The 19,374-nt window shown below is 45.0% G+C and overlaps 1 protein-coding gene across 1 annotated transcript in view; it reads right to left on the bottom strand.

Annotated features, from left to right (window-relative positions):
* Nucleotides 1–16,748: 16,748 nt before the first annotated feature.
* Nucleotides 16,749–19,374, bottom strand: part of LOC139379347 (cGMP-inhibited 3',5'-cyclic phosphodiesterase 3A-like) — a 75,171-nt gene continuing 72,545 nt past the window's right edge. The window contains exons 14-15 of the mRNA XM_071122155.1: nt 18,325–18,592; nt 16,749–17,850 (exon numbers count right to left, since the gene is read on the bottom strand). Of these exons, the coding sequence (XP_070978256.1) occupies nt 17,525–17,850; nt 18,325–18,592 (594 nt within the window). The 3' untranslated portion in view covers nt 16,749–17,524. The remainder of the gene's footprint in view (nt 17,851–18,324; nt 18,593–19,374) is intronic.

Genomic DNA, 19,374 nt, shown 5'->3' with positions numbered 1-19,374 from the left:
TATTTCCGCTGAAGGCATTAAGATGGATCCCGCTAAGGTCCAAGCTGTCATTGATTGGCCCGTCCCTAAGTCACGCGTCGAGCTGCAGCGCTTTCTCGGCTTCGCGAACTTCTATCGTCGTTTCATCCGTAATTTCGGTCAGGTGGCAGCTCCTCTCACAGCCCTTACTTCTGTCAAGACGTGCTTTAAGTGGTCCGTTTCCGCCCAGGGAGCTTTTGATCTCCTCAAGAATCGTTTTACATCCGCTCCTATCCTTGTTACACCTGACGTCTCTAGACAGTTCGTTGTCGAGGTTGACGCGTCAGAGGTGGGCGTGGGAGCCATTCTTTCTCAGCGCTCCCTCTCTGACGACAAGGTCCACCCATGCGCGTATTTTTCTCATCGCCTGTCGCCGTCGGAACGTAACTATGATGTGGGTAACCGCGAACTGCTCGCCATCCGGTTAGCCCTAGGCGAATGGTGACAGTGGTTGGAGGGGGCGACCGTTCCTTTTGTCGTTTGGACTGACCATAGGAACCTTGAGTACATCCGTTCTGCCAAACGACTTAATGCGCGTCAGGCGCGTTGGGCGCTGTTTTTCGCTCGTTTCGAGTTCGTGATTTCTTATCGTCCGGGCTCTAAGAACACCAAGCCTGATGCTTTGTCTCGTCTCTTCAGTTCTTCAGTAGCCTCCACTGACCCCGAGGGGATTCTCCCTGAGGGGCGTGTTGTCGGGTTGACTGTCTGGGGAATTGAGAGGCAGGTAAAACAAGCGCTCACTCACACTCCGTCGCCGCGCGCTTGTCCTAGGAACCTTCTTTTCGTTCCCGTTCCTACTCGTCTGGCCGTTCTTCAGTGGGCTCACTCTGCCAAGTTAGCCGGCCACCCTGGCGTTCGGGGTACGCTTGCTTCCATTCGCCAGCGTTTTTGGTGGCCCACCCGGGAGCATGACACGCGTCGTTTCGTGGCTGCTTGTTTGGTCTGCGCGCAGACTAAGTCCGGTAACTCTCCTCCTGCCGGCCGTCTCAGGCCGCTTCCTATTCCCTCTCGACCGTGGTCTCACATCGCCTTAGATTTTGTCACCGGACTGCCTTCGTCAGCGGGGAAGACTGTTATTCTTACGGTTGTCGATAGGTTCTCTAAGGCGGCTCATTTCATTCCCCTTGCTAAGCTTCCTTCTGCTAAAGAGACGGCACAAATCATCATCGAGAATGTTTTCAGAATTCATGGCCTTCCGTCAGACGTCGTTTCGGACAGAGGTCCGCAATTCACGTCTCAATTTTGGAGGGAGTTTTGCCGTTTGATTGGGGCTTCCGTCAGTCTCTCTTCCGGCTTTCACCCCCAGTCTAACGGTCAAGCAGAACGGGCCAATCAGACTATTGGTCGCATCTTACGCAGTCTTTCTTTTCGCAACCCTGCGTCTTGGTCAGAACAGCTCCCCTGGGCAGAATACGCCCACAACTCGCTTCCTTCGTCTGCGACCGGGCTATCTCCTTTTCAGAGTAGCCTCGGGTACCAGCCTCCGCTGTTCTCATCTCAGTTCGCCGAGTCCAGCGTCCCCTCCGCTCAGGCTTTTGTCCAACGTTGCGAGCGCACCTGGAAGAGGGTCAGGTCTGCACTTTGCCATTATAGGACGCAGACTGTGAGGGCTGCTAATAAGCGTAGAACTAAGAGTCCTAGATATTGTCGCGGTCAGAGAGTTTGGCTCTCCACTCAGAACCTTCCCCTTAAGACGGCTTCTCGCAAGTTGACCCCGCGGTTCATTGGTCCGTTCCGTATTTCTCGGGTCATTAATCCTGTCGCAGTTCGACTTCTTCTTCCGCGATACCTTCGTCGCGTCCACCCGGTCTTCCATGTCTCCTGCATCAAGCCCGTCCTTCGCGCCCCCGCTCGTCTTCCCCCCCCCCCCCCCCCCATCCTTGTCGAGGGCGCACCCATCTACAGGGTCCGTAGAATTTTGGACATGCGTCCTCGGGGCCGTGGTCACCAGTACCTCGTAGATTGGGAGGGGTACGGTCCTGAGGAGAGGAGTTGGGTTCCCTCTCGGGACGTGCTGGACCGTGCGCTGATCGAGGATTTCCTCCGTTGCCGCCAGGTTTCCTCCTCGAGTGCGCCAGGAGGCGCTCGGTGAGTGGGGGGGTACTGTCATGTACTGTCATGTTGTGTCTTGTCTCTGTCCTTTCCCTTCACCCTGTCTCCCTCTGCTGGTCGTTGTTAGGTTACCTTTTCTCCCCCTCTTTCCCCCAGCTGTGCCTTGTCTCCTCCTAACCACCTCGTCACCCCTTTTCCCACCTGTTCCCTTTTTCCCTCTGATTAGGTCCCTATATCTCTCTCTGTTTCTGCTCCTGTCTTTGTCGGATTCTTGTTTGTTGTGTTTCATGCCTGAACCAGACTGTCGTCATGTTTGCTGTAACCTTGTCTTGTCCTGTCGGAATCTGCCGGTCCGTCTGAGCCTACCTATGTTTGGTAATTAAAGAAGCTCTGTTTAAGTTAATTCGCTTTTGGGTCCTCATTCACGCACCGTAACACAAAACATGAAACATAATACAGAATGACATAATACAGAACATCATTAGACAAGAACAGCTCAAGGACAGAACTACATACATTTTTAAAAAGTCACACGTAGCCTACATATCAATGCATAAACACAAACTATCTAGGTCAAATAGGGGAGAGGCGTTGTGCCGCGAGGTGTTGCTTTATCTGTTTTTGGAAACCAGGTCTGCTGTTTATTTGAGCAATATGAGATGGAAGGAAGTTCCATGCAATAAGGGCTCTATATAATACTGTACGTTTTCTTGAATTTGTTCTGGATTTGGGGACTATGAAAAGACCCCTGGTGGCATGTCTAGTGGGATAAATGTGTGTGTCAGAGCTGTGTGTAAATTGACTATGCAAACAATTTGGGATGTTCAACACATTGTTTCTTATAAAAAGAAGTGATGCAGTCAGTCTCAACTCTTAGCCAAGAGAGACTTGCATGCATAGTATTTATATCAGCCCTCTGATTACAATTAAGAGCAAAACGTGTCACTCTGTTCTGGACCTGCTGCAGATTAACTAGGTCTTTTGCAGCACTGGACCACACGACTGGACAATAATCAAGATTATACAAAACTAGAGCCTGCAGAACTTGCTTTTTGGAGTGTGGTGTCAAAAAAGCAGAGCACCTCTTAATTACGACTAGACCTCTCCCCATCTTTACAACCACTGAATCTACAGACGAAGTCACAAGTTTACATACACTTAGCTTGGAGACATTAAAACTAGTTTTCAACCACTCCATAAATGTCTTGTTAACAAACTATAGTTTTGGTAAGTCGGTTAGGACATCTACTTTGTGCATGACATAAGTAATATTTCCAACAATTGTTTACAGAGAGATTATTTCACTTATAATTCACTGTATCACAATTGCAGTGGGTCAGAAGTTTATATACACTAAGTTGACTGTGCCTTTAAACAGCTTGGAAAATTCCAGAAAATGTCATGGCTTTAGAAGCTTCTGAAAGGCTAATTGACATAATTTGAGTCAAATGGAGGTGTACCTGTGGATGTATTTCAAGGCCTACCTTCAAACTTAGTGCAAACGTGACTCAGTTACACCAGCTCTGTCAGAAGGAATAGGCCTAAATTCACCCAACTTATTGTGGGAAGCTTGTGGAAGGCTACCCAACACGTTTGACCCAAGTTAAACAATTTAAAGGCAATGCTACAAAATACTAATTGAGTGTACGTAAACTTCTGACCCACTGGAAATGTGATGAAAGAAATAAAAGCTGAATTAAATCATTCTCTCTACTATTATTCTGACATTTCACATTCTTCAAATAAAGTGGTGATACTAACTGACCTAAGAGGGAATTTTTACTAGGATGAAATGTCAGGAATTGTGAAAAACTTAGTTTAAATGTATCTGGCTAAGGTATATGTAAACTTCCGACGTCAACTGTATATGTTTTGACCATGACAGTTTACAATCTAAGGTAACTTCAAGTAATTTAGTCTCCTCAACTTGTTCAACCGCCACACCATTCATTACCAGATTCAGCTGAGGTCTAGCACTTAAGGAATGATTTGTACCAAATACAATGCTCTTAGTTTTAGAGATGTTCAGGACCAGTTTATTACTGGCCACCCATTCCAAAACAGACGGTAACTCTTTGTTAAGGGTTTCAGTGACTTCATTAGCTGTGGTTGCTGATGAGTATATGGTTGAATCATCGGCATACATTGACACACATGCTTTGTTTAATGTACAGCACCAAGGCGTCTTGGGTATGACGCTACAAGTTTGGCACACCTGTATTTAAATCAAATCCAATTTTATTGGTCGCATACACATTGTTAGCAGACATTTATGCGAGTGTAACGAATTTGGGGAGTTTCTCCCATTCTTCTCTGCAGATCCTCCCAAGCTCTGTCAGTTTGGATGGGGAGCATTGCTGCACAACTATTTTCAGATGTCTCCAGAGATGTTCGATCTGGACCACTCAAGGACATTCAGAGACTTGTCCCGAAGCCACTCCTGTGTTGTCTTAGCTGTGTGCTCAGGGTCGTTGCCCCAGTCTGAGGTCCTGAGTACTCTGGAGCAGGTTTTCATCAAGGATCTCTCTGGACTTTGCTCAATTCATCTTTGAGATGGTTGTCCTTCTAGAAGTTTCTCCGATCTCCACAGAGGAAATCTAGAGCTCTGTCAGAGTGACCATCGGGTTCTTGGTCACCTCCCTGACCAAGGCCCTTTTCCCCTGATTGCCCATTTTGGCCGGGCGGCCAACTCTAGAAAGAGTCTTGGTGGTTCCAAACTTATTCCATTTAAGAATGATGGAGGCCACTGTGTTCTTGGGGAACTTCAGTGCTGCAGAAATGTTTTGGTTGAATTTACCACAGGTGGACTCCAATCAAGTTGTAGAAACATCTCAAGGATGATCAATGGAAACATTGATGCACCTGAGCTCAATTTTGAGTCTCATAGCAAAGGGTCTGAGTACTTATGTAAATAAGGTATTTCGGTTTAAAACTGTTTTTGCTTTGTCATTATGGGGTATTGTGTGTAGATTGATAAGGATTTAAAAAAAATCATTTTTAAAATAAATATTAAATAAATACATGAACACTTTTCTAAAATGTGAAAAAATATGAATATTTTCCAAAGGCACTGTATGTGTGAGTCCTTAATTACCAGGCATATGTGATCTCGTGACTGATGCTCCCATCTCTCAGTCTCTCTACATCTCTTGCCGGGCCCATTCCCATGGTCATTAACAGTACTTCTGCTAGATCTCAAGAGGGGAAGAGATTAGAGCAGAGGATGAAGGGAGGAACACAAACTATCTGAGAGCGAGAGAGAATGGGGTAAGAGAGGAAGGGAAAGAGAGCAGTGGGCTACAGAGTGAGAGGGAAAGGGTGGCAGAAGGGTGAGAAAAAAACATGGAGAGAGAAAAAGAAAGACAGAGAGAGAAGAGAGTGCGAGAGGGCAGGGAGAGCAGACCAGAGAGACAGAGAGAGAAGAGAGAGAGCTAGGGAGAGAGTGGTAGACAGAGAGTCATGTGATGTCTCACTGCAGACTAAATTTGATCTTCAGACACAGCTTTCATTATTCCACGTTCTTCAATAATAATTACGTTAACCCTAGAAGCTAATCTTAGGTCAGTTTTGCTCACCCCCACCCTAATGGTTAGGGTTAGTAATTGGGGATTGTAAACTGATCCTAGATCTGTGCCAGCTGCCTAAGGGCTTTACCTAACCTCTGGAAAGTCCTCCAGTGAGTGTCAGGCAGGGCAGCACGGCCAGTAACATGTCTCGGCAATTACTTTTTAGTTACCAAAGTAATTACAGAGCAATTACAGTACCAGTCAAAGGTTTGGAAACACCTACTCATTTCAGGGTTTTTATTTATTTGTACTATTTTTTACATTGTACAATAATAGTGAAGACATTAAAACTATGAAATAACACAAATGGAATCATGTAGTAAAATATTTCAGATTCTTCAAAGTATCAACCCTTTGCCTTGATGACAGCTTTGCACCCTCTTGGCATTCTCTCAACCAGCTTCATGAGGTTGTCATCTAGAATGCATTTCAATTAACAAACAGATCATCGACCATTTCGAATCCCCCCTCTCCTTCCAGACTCACATTAAGCATCTCCAATCCAAAATTAAATCTAGAATCGTCTTCCTATTTTGCAACCAGCCTCTTTGCCTCATGCTGCCAAACATACCCTCGTAAAGTTGACTATCCTACCAATCCTTGACCTCGGCGATGTCATTTACAAAATAACCTCCAACACTATACTCAGCAAACTGGATGTAGTCTATCACAGTGCCATCCGTTTTGTCACCAAAGCCCCATATACTACCCACCACTGTGACCTGTATGCTCACGTTGGCTGGCCCTCGCTACATATTCGTCTCCAAACCCACTGGCTTCAGGTCATCTATAAGTCTGTGCTAGGTAAAGCCCCGCCTTATCTCAGCTCACTGGTCACCATAGCAACACCCACCCGTAGCACGCGCTCCAGCAGGTATTTTTCATGGGTCATCCCCAAAGCCAACACCTCCTTTGGCCGCCTTTCCTTCCAGTTCTCTGATGCCAATGACTGGAACGAATTGCAAAAATCACTGAAGCTGGAGACTTATATCTCCCTTACTAACTTTAAGCATCAGCTGTCAGAGCAGCTTACTGATAACTGTACCTGTACACAGCCCATCTGTAAATAGCACACCGAACTACCTCATCCCCATATTGTTATTTGTGTTGTTGTTGCTCTTTTGCACCCCAGTATCTCTACTTGCACATCATCATCTGCACATCTATCACTCCCGTGTTTAATTGCTAAATTGTAATTACTTCGCCACTATGGCGTATTTATTGCCTTACCTCCCTAACCTTACTACATTTGCACACACTTTACATAGATTTTTCTATTGTGTTATTGATTGTACATTTGTTTTATCCCATGTGTAACTCTGTGTTGTTGTTTTTGTCGCATTGCTTTGCTTTATCTTGGCCAGGTCGCAGTTGTAAAAACTGGCCTACCTGGTTAAATAAAGGTGAAATAAAAAAATAATGAACTTATCTTCTGCAACAGAGGTAACTCTGGGTCTTCCTTTACTGTGGCAGTCCTCATGAGAGCCAGTTTCATCAGAGCGCTTGATGGTTTTTACGACTGACAAAGATCTTGGAATTTACCGGATTGATTGACCTTCATGTCTCAAAGTAATGATGGACTGTCATTTCTCTTTGCTTATTTGAGCTGTTCTTGCCATAATATGTACTTGGTATTTTACCAAACAGGGTATACCAACCCTACCTTGTCACAACACAACTGATTGACTCAAACGCATTAAGAAGGAAAGAAAATCTACAAATAACATTTAACAAGGGACACCTGTTTAACTTGGCTTTCAAAGACTTTAGAAAGGCAGGGCAGGATGGATATAGGTCTATAACAGTTTGGGTCTAGAGTGTTTCCCCCTTTGAAGAGGGGGATGACCGTGGCAACTTTCCAATCTTTAGGGATCTCAGACGATAAGAAGGAGAGGTTAGTAATAGGGGTTGCAACAATTTCGGCTGATAATTTTAGAAAGAGAGGGTACAGCGCAGCTGATTTGTAGGAATCCAGATTTTGCAGCTCTTTCAGAACATCAGCTATCTGGATTTGGGAAAGTTGCTGCGGGGGGTGTAGAGCTGTTGGCTGGGGTAGGGGTAGCCAGGTGGAAAGCATGGCCAGTCGTAGAAAAATGCTTACTGAAATTCTCGATTATCGTAGATTTATCGGTGGTGACAGTATTTCCTAGCCTCAGTGCAGTGGGCAGCTGGGAGGAGGAGCTCTTATTCCCCATGGACTTTACGATGTCCCAAAACCTTTTGGAATTAGTGCGACAGGATGTACATTTCTGTTTGAAAAAGCTAACCTTAGCTTTCCTAAATGACTGTGTATATTCCTGATTTCCCTGAAAAGTTGCATATCGCGGGGAGCTATCCGATGCTAATGCAGTACGCCACAGGATGTTTTTATGCTGGTCAAGGGCAGTCAAGTCTGGGGTGAACCAAGGGCTATATCTGTTCTACGTTTTTTGAATGGGGCATGCTTATTTAAGATGGTGAGGAAAGCAGTTTTAAAATTCCAACCAGGCATCCTTTACTGACGGGATGAGGTCAATATCCTTCCAGGATACAATTAGAAAGGTCCGCTCGCTGAAATGTTTTCGAGAGCGTTTGACAGTGATGAGGGGTGGTTGTTTGACCGCGGGCCCATTACGGACGCAGGGAATGAGGCAGTGACCGCTGAGATCCTGGTTGAAGACAGCAGAGGTGTATTTAGAGGGCAAGTTGGTCAGGATGATATCTATGAGGGTGCCCATGTTAAGGGATTTAGGGTTGTACCTGGTAGGTTCCTTGATAATTTGTGTGAGATTGAGGGCATCTACCTTAGATTGTAGGACGGCTGGGGTACTAAACATAACCCAGTTTAGGTCACCTAACAGTACAAACTCTGAAGATAGATGGGGGCAATCAATTCACATATGGTGTCCAGGGCACAGCTAGGGGCTGAGGGGGGTCTATAACAAATGGCAACAGTGAGAGACTTATTTCTGCAAAGGTGGATTTTTAAAGGTAGAAGCTTGAACTGTTTGGGCACAGACCTGGATAGTATGACAGAACTCTGCAGGCTATCTCTGCAGTAGATTGCAACTCCACCCCCTTTGGCAGTTCTATCTTGACGGAAAATGTTGTAGTTGGAGATAGAAATTTCAGAATTTTTGGTGGCCTTCCTAAGCCAGGATTCAGACACGGCTAGGACATCAGGGTTGGCGGAGTGTGCTAAAGCAGTGAATATAACACATTTATGGAGGAGGCTTCTGGTGTTAACATGCATGAAACCAAGGCTTTTACAGTTACAGAAGTCAACAAATGAGAGTGCCTGGCGAATAGGTGTGATGCTGGGGATACAGGGCCTGGGTTGACCTCTACATCACCGGAGGAACAGAGGAAGAGTAGGATAAGGGTACGGCTAAAGCATATAAGAACTGGTCGTCTAGTGCGTTGGGAACAGAGAATAAAAGGGGCAGATTTCTGGGCGTGGTAGAATAGAGAATAGAGTTACCAGCCTCAGAAATTGCAGTCCAAATAAATGCTTCACAGAGTTCAAGTAACAGACACATCTCAACATCAACTGTTCAGAGGAGACTGCGTGGATCAGGCCTTCATGGTCGAATTTCTGTAAAGAAAACACTACTAAAGGACACCAATAAGAAGAAGAGACTTGCTTTGGCCAAGAAACATGAGCAATGAACATTAGACTGATGGAAATATGTCCTTTGGTCTGATGAGTCCAAAGTTGAGATTTTTGGTTCCAACCGCCGTGTCTTTCTGAGATGCAGAGTAGGTGAACAGATGATCTCCGCATGTGTGGTTCCCACCGTGAAGCATGGAGCAGGAGGAGGAGGAGGTGTGATGTTGTGGTGGTGCTTTGCTGGTGACACTGTCGGTAATTTATTTAGAATTCAAGGCACACTTAACCAGCATGGCCACCACAGCATTCTGCAGCAATACACCATTCCATTTGGTTTGCGCTTAGTGGGACTATCATTTGTTTTTCAACAGGACAATGACCCAACAGACCTCCAGGCTGTGTAAGGGCTATTTGACCAAGAAGGAGAGTGATGGAGTTCTGCATCAGATGACCTGGCCTCCACAATCACCCGACTTCAACCCAATTGAGATGGTTTGGGATAAGTTGGACCGCAGAGTGAAGGAAAAGCAGCTAATAAGTGCTCAGCATATGTGGGAACTCCTTCAAGACTGTTGGAAAAGCATTCCAGGTGAAGGTGGTTGAGAAGAGTGTGCAAAGTTTTCCTCAAGGCAAAGGTTGGTTACTTTGAAGAATCTCAAATATAAAATATACTTTTTTGGTTACAACATAATTCCATAGGTGTTATTTCATAGTTATTATTCTACAATATATTCTACAATGTAGAAAATAGTAAAACATAAAGAAAAACCCTTGAATGAGTAGGTGTGTCCAAACTTTTGTTTGGAACTGAACATGTGAGGGTAACTTGGTGTTAAGTGCTGCCTCAATCCCTTTGTCTTTGAGTCGAGACAACAAAACCGCATTAAAAACTGCCAGATCACCATTATTTTAGATTAGTGAATGAGGATGTGAAGGGGTTACAGGTCAGGGTTCAACCCATGGCTGGCTGATCTGGCTGATCCCTATGGTGGAAGGGAGACCTGTTGATGTTAATTACCTTCAGCTCCACATAGCTCAGGTCTCAGGATCAAAAGACAGAGACCAGTGTGTTTGGCAGACCTGGGTTCAAATGATGTCTGTTCTTTTTCAAATACATTAGCTGAGTTTCATTGAGCTTGCGTGATGCAATGGAGACAATGAAATAGTCTCAAAAGTGCAAACCAACCCATATGGCATCTCGCACTCCAGGCATACTCAATCCAACGCTCAAAAGACTACTTGACGGAAAACCAATACTGTTGGAACCCAGGTATGTCTGGTGGCTAATCTGGTATAGAAAGTGTTAAACCCCGGCCGTCAGAGTATAAAGCTACGCTTTAAGACAAATCCTCAACTAATGAGTCAGGCATAAGCTCGTAACATAGCCAGCTTTTTTCTCTTTTAATCCCTCCATACTGACACGTCACTACTGTTTATATCTCAATAACATCTTATAACAGGGTGGGAAAAGAATGGGATCTTTCTAGTGTTAGGTTCTAGTTTTCAGAGTACAAACTCAACAGACACTATGCAAGCTTTAAACCAAGTTTATTCTGCCCAGAGGGCCAATACAGCTGCATTAGACAAAGACATGGTTTCACCCGTGGTAGTGTATACATATCCCACCTTGGGCGGAGTCTCCTCTTCACCCGTGGTAGTGTATACATACCCCACCTTGGGCGGAGTCTCCTCCTCATCGCTACACATTGCATCCTTATTGCTAGGCAGGGAGCTAAGAGATATGGGCCTTAAACGGTTCCTCCCTTTATCAATACTGCCACGTGTGACCGTTTTCCCTGCACTCAGCCCCTCCCAAACTTCATTATGGCACCCCTCATGTCTCTTTTAGAACTAATGATTCATAATAGTTAAAGCTCAAAAACCAAAACTATCACTAGTATGCTATGATGTTGCCAAAAATTAATTAATTTAACTAGGCAAGTCAGTTAAGAACAAATTCTTATTTACAATGATGGCCTACCGGGGAACAGTGGGTTAACTGCCTTGTTCAGAGGCGGAACGATTTTTAAAAAATTCTCAGCTCGGGGATTCGATCCAGCAATCTTTCAGTTACTGGCCCAACACTCTAACAACTAGGCCACCTGCCACCCCTAATCAACTATGACTGTTGGCTTACCGGGAAGGCATAAATCAAATCAAATATTGAATGTATCAGTAACCTTGAGGACGTACCTGAGAAGTTGAAAGGCATTTACATACTTCATGTTGACATAGTTAGATGAAATAGATGATGATGAAGAAAATAAATGTCGAGGCAAAGTCGAGGCAAAGAGACCACACATACAATTACCACAGCATTTAACTCATGTTATTCAGTATTCACATTACAACATCCACATTGTTCAGCTAGTGACAGTTTCTAATAATCTCAATATACTGTATATTTACTTTGTAATACATTATACCAAGAGGCACTTTCAGTAATTCTGGCCAAAAAGGAGCTACAGTATAGTGTCTAAATTACAAAAACAGTCAAAATAAATAAAGTTTATCTAAAAGACTTTTGTTGTCGTTTTAATTTGTTATATCTGTACAGCATATATTTTGTACAAAGTGGAACAATAAACCAGTAATAAAATGAAATACTTCAAATACTGGTGAATCACACGTCTGTTTTCCCCGTCCTATAGGTATTGCTACATGTGTTAAGTGCAAGATACAAGAGAGAAGAAACAGTAATAATTATTCCGTTTGTGAAGTGCCGCTAAAGATAAATATATAAAACAAGTCTCATATGTCTTGTTTAAGAAGGTGTAAAGCTCGTTTGGTTCTCGTTGTGGCTAATATGTGAGCCGATGACGATTGTGGTAAATCAGACATATGCCCACAAAGAGAGAGACATTTTGTTAATTCCCAATGGCACCTTATTCGCTATACTGTATAGTGCACTACTTTTGACCAAAGCCATACGGGCCCAGGTCAATAGGGAGCCATTTAGGACGCAGACAGAATCTGGTAATAGCCTGAAAAAAACATCACACAGGACAGAGTTAAAACATGAGGAAGGATGTTGGGCTTCAAACCGTGCCTGCTGTTGTTTAAACCACGGGGGCTCAATGCTTTCTATGCCCAATTGCCCATGTTTGGTGCCTATTGTACAGTTGCTGCTGTCCACTGATAGGGTGGAATTATGGTAATAGTAGTACTCTGAAAAATGTCAACACGAGCATGTGACCACTATCACGTCCTTGTCAATTACTAAATGCCAAGATGTTATTCTTAATCCAAGGTTCTGTTCTGAATAGGATGTATTATGGGATGTATTATGACACACTTTGGAATTAAATGCAAGTGAGCTTCCACTTGCACATGACTTTGTAATTGCACGAGGCAGTCTACAGTTGGTGTGTGTGTGCGCATGTGTGTGTATGTGTGTATGAGCCCCCCCCCACCACCCCCAGCTCAGACAGATGGAATTGGAGCAAACAGAGCTAACCTCTCATCTGATAGGTGGTTACATGAATAACCGTGTTCTCACACACATATAACCGCGACACATACTGTAAAATCTCCATCACATACCAGTTACATAGCTGACTTTTGCAAATTAGGAATAAACACAGCCCTTCGATTATACCGCAAAACAAAAAATCCCCACATAACTAACCTTTACAGACATGTGAAATCTGATCAAAACAACACAATGGAAACATAAGTTTCAAATATAAATCCTGGGTGTGTTTTGAACAACATGCATGTAGAAATAGAGGGATAAACAAAAAGAGAGAGATGAAGAAGGAAGAGATGCTCTGGAGGACAAACATTTGGAGGGTTTTTCTCTTTAGGCGCTCAGAGGACTGTCAGACCGTGCTGTCAAGCTGGCAAACACACACACACACACACACACACACACACACACACACACACACACACACACACACACACACACACACACACAGGGTGCCATTTGAGACACAGCGAGTGTCACTTAAAGACAAACCAATTATCCGCTATGACACACAGCCCTCTCTCATCTCTCTCATCTCTCCCTCTCCTGCTGCTGTCCCTCCCTCCCCTCTCCCACTGCCTCTCTACACTGTATCCGTGTGTCAGGCACGCACAGTGCTGTTGCCAAGGGTCATATCAATCCTGTGTTTACCGAAACAGAGGGAAGCTAGCATGCAACAATAGACGAGAAGGAGGGAGGTGGAGGACAACGTGTAAAGGATGACATCGTTCCAAGACCCAGCATCTGAAAGGCCCCAACCCTCTTTCCCAACGTGTGGACTCCTTTTGCCCACAGCTCAATTAAGGAACAGCGTAGAATTCCCGACTCTTATCTCTCTCCATCTCCCATCCACCTCTGGTCTGCATGGAAACCAAACAGTGGAGAAACGGATGTTTCTAGAAATCCATGTTGAGATATATACCACTCCAAAAGCTATCTGAAATCACAGTTGGTGACGGAACTCATTGGCTAGGTGTTGTCAGACTTGAATAGGTACAGTGGAAGTGTGGTCACATCGAGGAATTAGTGATGGACTAGTCATACATATTAGGAAGAGCAATATATTGCTGTCCTCCCACAGTAGATTATTAACTTTGGCCACCAAATCACACTCACAATACCCCCCCAAATGATCCCGCAGAACAAGCACGCATCCACACACGCACGCACGCACGCACACACACACAGGTCATCATAGGTTGTGAATATTGCTTTTGCATTCACTCCATTGGGTCTGTTACTGTTCAGTTCCCCCTAGGCCACGCTGAAATCGTGAAAGGCCTTATTCAGATGAGGCAGTGACTCAGCAGATGTATAGGTCAGGGGTTGACTAGCAATGTCTGATTCTTCTTCTCTGTATTGTTTAATATGGGCCAATAACTATTTTAATGATTCCCTCAACCACCTGGCCTCTAGCCCATCACAAGATGTTATGTCAGCTACAACACTAAATGCCACTGTTAAATAATGACCATAACAGATCACACAACAAAGAGGTTGGTGTTTGAGAGAGAGGAGAGAGAGAGAGAGAGGGAGAGAGGGAGAGAGGGAGAGAGAGAGAGAGAGAGAGAGAGAGAGAGAGAGAGAGAGAGAGAGAGAGAGAGAGAGAGAGAGAGAGAGAGAGAGAGAGAGAGAGAGAGAGAGAGAGAGAGAGAGAGAGAGAGAGAGAGAGAGAGAGAGAGAGAGAGAGAGAGAGAGAGAGAGAGAGAGAGAGAGAGAGAGAGAGAGAGAGAGAGAGAGAGAGAGAGAGAGAGAGAGAGAAGGTCACGGAGCGCAACTCAAATGCTCCAGATACAGATTAAGTGTCAGTATTGCTTTAAACATTGTCACCCCACAAATACTTTTTCCTGATAATATTACCGGCTACAACAATCTGTTAAGGGTAGAATCTTCAAAGAACCAGACAGACAGAAAGACGGAGAGACAGACAGACAGAAAGACGGAGAGACAGACAGACATTTTAATTGGCTCCTCATTCAAAGTGACGTTTTCACAGAGACCATCAGTGAACAGAAAAGAGACATCTGACCAACCTCAGAGACCCCCCCCCCCCCCCAAACGCTTCTCTTCCGCCCCTCTTCATCTCCCTTTCTCTCTCATCCCCTTCCTTCTCCTATACCATTCTCTCTTATCCGCTTCTCTCTCTCTCATATCCTCTTCACTTCCCTCTCTCCTCTCCTGTTTCCTCTACCTTTCCCTCTCATCCTTCTTTCACCACCAATTTGTCTCTCTCTCTCTCTAGACATCAAATGGGGCTATGGACAGCCACGGGGAGCCCAGCACTGGTCCATGTGCTGACTGCAGCATGCTGCCTGGCTCAGGCTGGCTGGCTAGTCCACCAGGGATGTGTCCCAAATCGCACCCTTTTCCCTATATACTGCACTACTTTGACCAGGGTCCATAGGACAATGGTCAAAAGTAGTGCACTATGTAGGTAATAGGGTGCCTTTCCGGACACACACCTGCTTAGGCCTGATCTGCCTGGTCATGTCATGGGAGCTGCCCTGGGCTAGGAGCGGGATGGATAGGGAGAGATGGGATAGCTGCAGGTAGATGTATCATGTGATAGCTACAATGGGGTAGCTACAGTTCAACCATGTTAGACCTATGGCTGAAATGTTGAAACTATCAGGAAGTTAATAAATACATAACTTCTTTGTGGGAGTCAGCAAACACACACTAAGCAGACATCTGTCTTTCATGGTATGGATATTTTTACTGCATTCTCTTTCTTCACACTTTTGTTTGCTTTGCATTCAGCCCCATGCGTGATTCCCCATGTTCTATGGAGCAGCACAGTCTCTCTGTGGGTATGTGGAGTATATCTGTAACTGTGTTCTCTTGGTTGAACCTCTGGGCTCCTCCACATCTCCTTCAAGGCTTTCCAAGGGCCACTCAGCAATTAGCTTTCTTTGATCACTTGACTAGCTGAAAGATATTGGAGCCCAGGGCTTGTTATCATTTCAGCCTGATGGAGAAATAGATGATTTCCCCTGAGTTAAAAAATGCCTGGTTACGACTGTAAGCTTGGTTCTCTGAAGAAACTGAGTGAGACTGCTCACTCGATGGGGAATTGCTGAAGATACAGAAAGAGAATCTGTGTACTTTCGACATTGGCTCTCTTGACTGAACTTCCTGTCAGGGTATTGGGTGGTAGATCCCATTGTGAGAGAGCACAGAAACACAGGCTAGAGGTCAGTGTACCATCAAAAGAGTTTTACGAGAGAGTTCTACAAAATAGTTTATCAATGAAGACGGCTGTAGAGAACCTTTGAAAAAGGCGAATCTCTTTTTCAGTGTCATGGTCAGATTGACATCCACAGATGAATCCAAATATGAATGCTTCTTCTCCAGCGAGGCGGTACATGACCTCATCTACTGGGTCAAGGCTATGAAGAGAGAAAAGAATCTGCACGTATCAAACATCTTACATTGGAATACGTAACGGAGGCTTCCGAATAAAAGAAAGATCTAACTCTATAAGAAACGGTGTGATTCAGATTCAAAGTGATTCCCTTTGTAGTGTGCAGAGAATCAAAATACAGGGTACATAAAATAAGAGAGGCAACAAAATAAAAAGTCCCCACGCCATGTTTAAAAAAACACAAACGCCACTGAGAGCGAATATCTTACGGCCAATGTTAAAAAAGAAAAAAAAAAGAAAGTAAAACCCCAAACCAATAACAGAAAGGAAAGAACAATCACTTGTGTTGATTGAAGCAATAATGACAAAGGGCACAAGGACACTGTGATGAGGGGTCTGCGTTGGGTCCCATTGGGCAGACGTCAATTCAATACCAATTTCACTGTGGTTCAACGTAATTTCATTGAAACGAAGTGGAAACAACATTGATTCAACCAGTGTGCCCAGTGGGGTGTGTCAGTGTTCCTGGGTCCTGTGGAACTGCGAAGGAGCGAGAGGGGGAAAAAAGAGCCTGAATGACCGACACAAAAGTGGAGAGATTGAAAGAAAGAAAGACAGAAAGAAAGAAAGAAAGAAAACATGGTCAAATTGGGAACAAGGAGAGAGATGAAGAATATGAAGAGATTATTATTTTCCATGACTGAGTATAAAGCTTTTATTCAGAGCTACAGGGTTCTATGTTAGACTTCCCATTCCCTCTTCCTGGGGTAGCTAGCAAATCTTCTGATGGGTTTGTGTGTGTGTGTGTGTGTGTAAGTGTGTGTTTGCCTCCATGCGTGTGTGTGAGCACACTCTGTATCAACACTGGCCCTCCTCTCCCTAGTCCCCAGTCCTCTCCTGAGAACCAACACAGAGCGGACACAGCTTTTTCCCGCCCTTTCATCTCATTGTCCTCAGGAGCTAGTGTTTGTACTGTCTATTCAGTACAGTCCACGTTGTACACCCTGGTTCTGTGAGGGCGGTCAGGTGGATGCGGACCACTTGTATGGCCGGCTGTGTCTTGAGGCTGGCAGTGGGGTCAGTGTTCTGTGGGCCCGTATTGCGTTGCGGGCACCTCGTCAGGGAGAGGGATTCTGAAATGGAAACCTGATCCAATATAGTAGTAAAACAGTAAATCCCACCTCCTCCTCAGCTTCCGCTCCCTCCCTCCACCTTGTTTTCTTTAGGCACATGTTACTCCAAACTTCTACAGTGTAGTGTCTAAGTGATTTGCTGGCAACCAAATATCAGGGTCTGCGTCTCAAACAACACCCCAATCCCTGTATAGTGCACTATTTTTGGCCAGCTAGTGCACCACATGAGGAATAGGGCATAATTTCTGACATGAGTCAGAAAGTATATTTGGGAGAGGGCATGAGTTTGGATAAACGTTCCGTTTCCTGATCTTAGGGTCAACTATAATCCTCTCACTCCAACTCCTCCTCCCTTTTCTCTGCAGTCTCCGATTGCTCGACCACTTCCTCTTCCTCTGCAAGCCCCATCTCTTCCCCTTCTGTCTCCTCTACCTGGCCATCTATTGGCTCCTCCTTACTGGCTGGCTCATCCTCCTCCTCGTGGATGGCTGTGATTGGCTCGGCGGGGTTGCTGAGGCAGTTAGGCGCCTCTCTGTCCGGTGTGTCCCGGGTTTCCAAGGCGATGACTCTTGTCCACATTTCGTGGTTGTCCAGAAGGTGCTGAGTGATGGGACAGAACACTCTCCTCCTGCTCTTCTTAAGCTTCACCACGTGCTTCTCTGTAGGGGGTGGAAAAAATCCCTCAGAACAAAACCTACTACATCTCTATCCCCTTATACTGTACACGCAGACCCTTATCAATACAACCTGTGGACAGGGCTTACAAAGCAGGGTCTGATAACCTGGGCAGACCAAATACACTTAAGGCAGACCAGGTAGCCTCGTGTATTTGAGGCTTCTGCATCTACTGCTAATTATAAACCGGGTCGTTTGGGTCCTGGATGCTTATTGGCTGACTTGGTTTACTTCTATTAATGTTGGTAACCAGCTTATAATAGCATTAAGGCACCGCAGTGTTTGTGAAATATGGGCAATATACCTTATTGCTTAAATCCACCACATGCATTATTGATGGGCACTATATCAACAACTCAACTGGGCCATTTCAAGCTGAGCTTTGATTTCAACAGGTTTCTGTTAATGGAGTTCTTTCAACTCAAAGAAGTTCAACATGAACGTCAACATGCTCTTACGGGAACTCTCAGAGCTAGTCGACGCATCCTCCTCTGCTGTATCCTCCTCTTCCTCCTCTGTCTCTCGTTCCCCCACCTCCTCTCCCTCCGTCCTCCGTGCGTCGGTGGGGTCGACCCAGTTCCCCGGCATGAGGGCGGCGGAGTCGTAGGAGGAACAGAGCGGCCCCACGATGTGCGTGATGAAGGACTCCTGGAGCTTGGCGAGCTGTGGCGCAGAGCGGTCCATGAAGGGGCTGATGGGAAGGCCCAGACTCGACTCCTCATCGCCCTGAGGAGTGGTGCATTATGGGTAAACATGGCAGAATGTTAGATATAAGCGTCTGAAAACCCACCTCTTCACAAAGTATTTTGATCCATCCCACAGCACCCCCCTTTCACCCCCCCCCCCCCCCCCCCCCCCCAAAAAAAAATATATTATAACCTTGATTTTATTAAACACTTGTACTTGTCTTTTCATACTAGCACAGACTTTTCTGATAGCTACTTTACTGGGAATAAATGTACTTACAATGACTGTGATATCTGGTTGTCTCACATAGCTATCTTCAGATGAATGCAGTGCACTAAGTCGCTCTGGGTAAGCACTTCTGCTGAATGACTAATGTAAATATAATATGAATGGCCTCTTTGCGTCACCATTTGGCACTGAGGAAAGTGAGTCAATCAATCAATCAATCAACCAGCCAATGACATGAGGGAAATTAGAGTCAAATGCAGGGAGTCACAGCTAAGGTACTAATACACAGAGAGAGAAAATGACGTTCAGAAATGATGTAAAAACTGCATTCTAGCTGATGGTAGAAAACACATCAACATTTGTAACTCTCTCATTTTGTTCACCAGCCCGTCTCAGTCTCTAAACTGGTAAACCAACAGCGCACAGAGCCTGTGGGATTAGCAACTGAATAATCAAAGCTTTAAACTGGGTCAAGAACATATACAGCAAAACACACACGTCTATCTAGCTCGAGGAAGCCTACAAGTTCATCTATAGGTCCAGTATTGGCTGCCTGACAAGATCACGTATATATAGCAAAGTAATACATAGCT

Source organism: Oncorhynchus clarkii, chromosome 21 (assembly GCF_045791955.1).
Source record: "Oncorhynchus clarkii lewisi isolate Uvic-CL-2024 chromosome 21, UVic_Ocla_1.0, whole genome shotgun sequence".
NCBI classification, from domain to species: Eukaryota; Metazoa; Chordata; class Actinopteri; order Salmoniformes; family Salmonidae; genus Oncorhynchus; species Oncorhynchus clarkii.
This window is presented reverse-complemented; position numbering and strand designations above follow the sequence as displayed.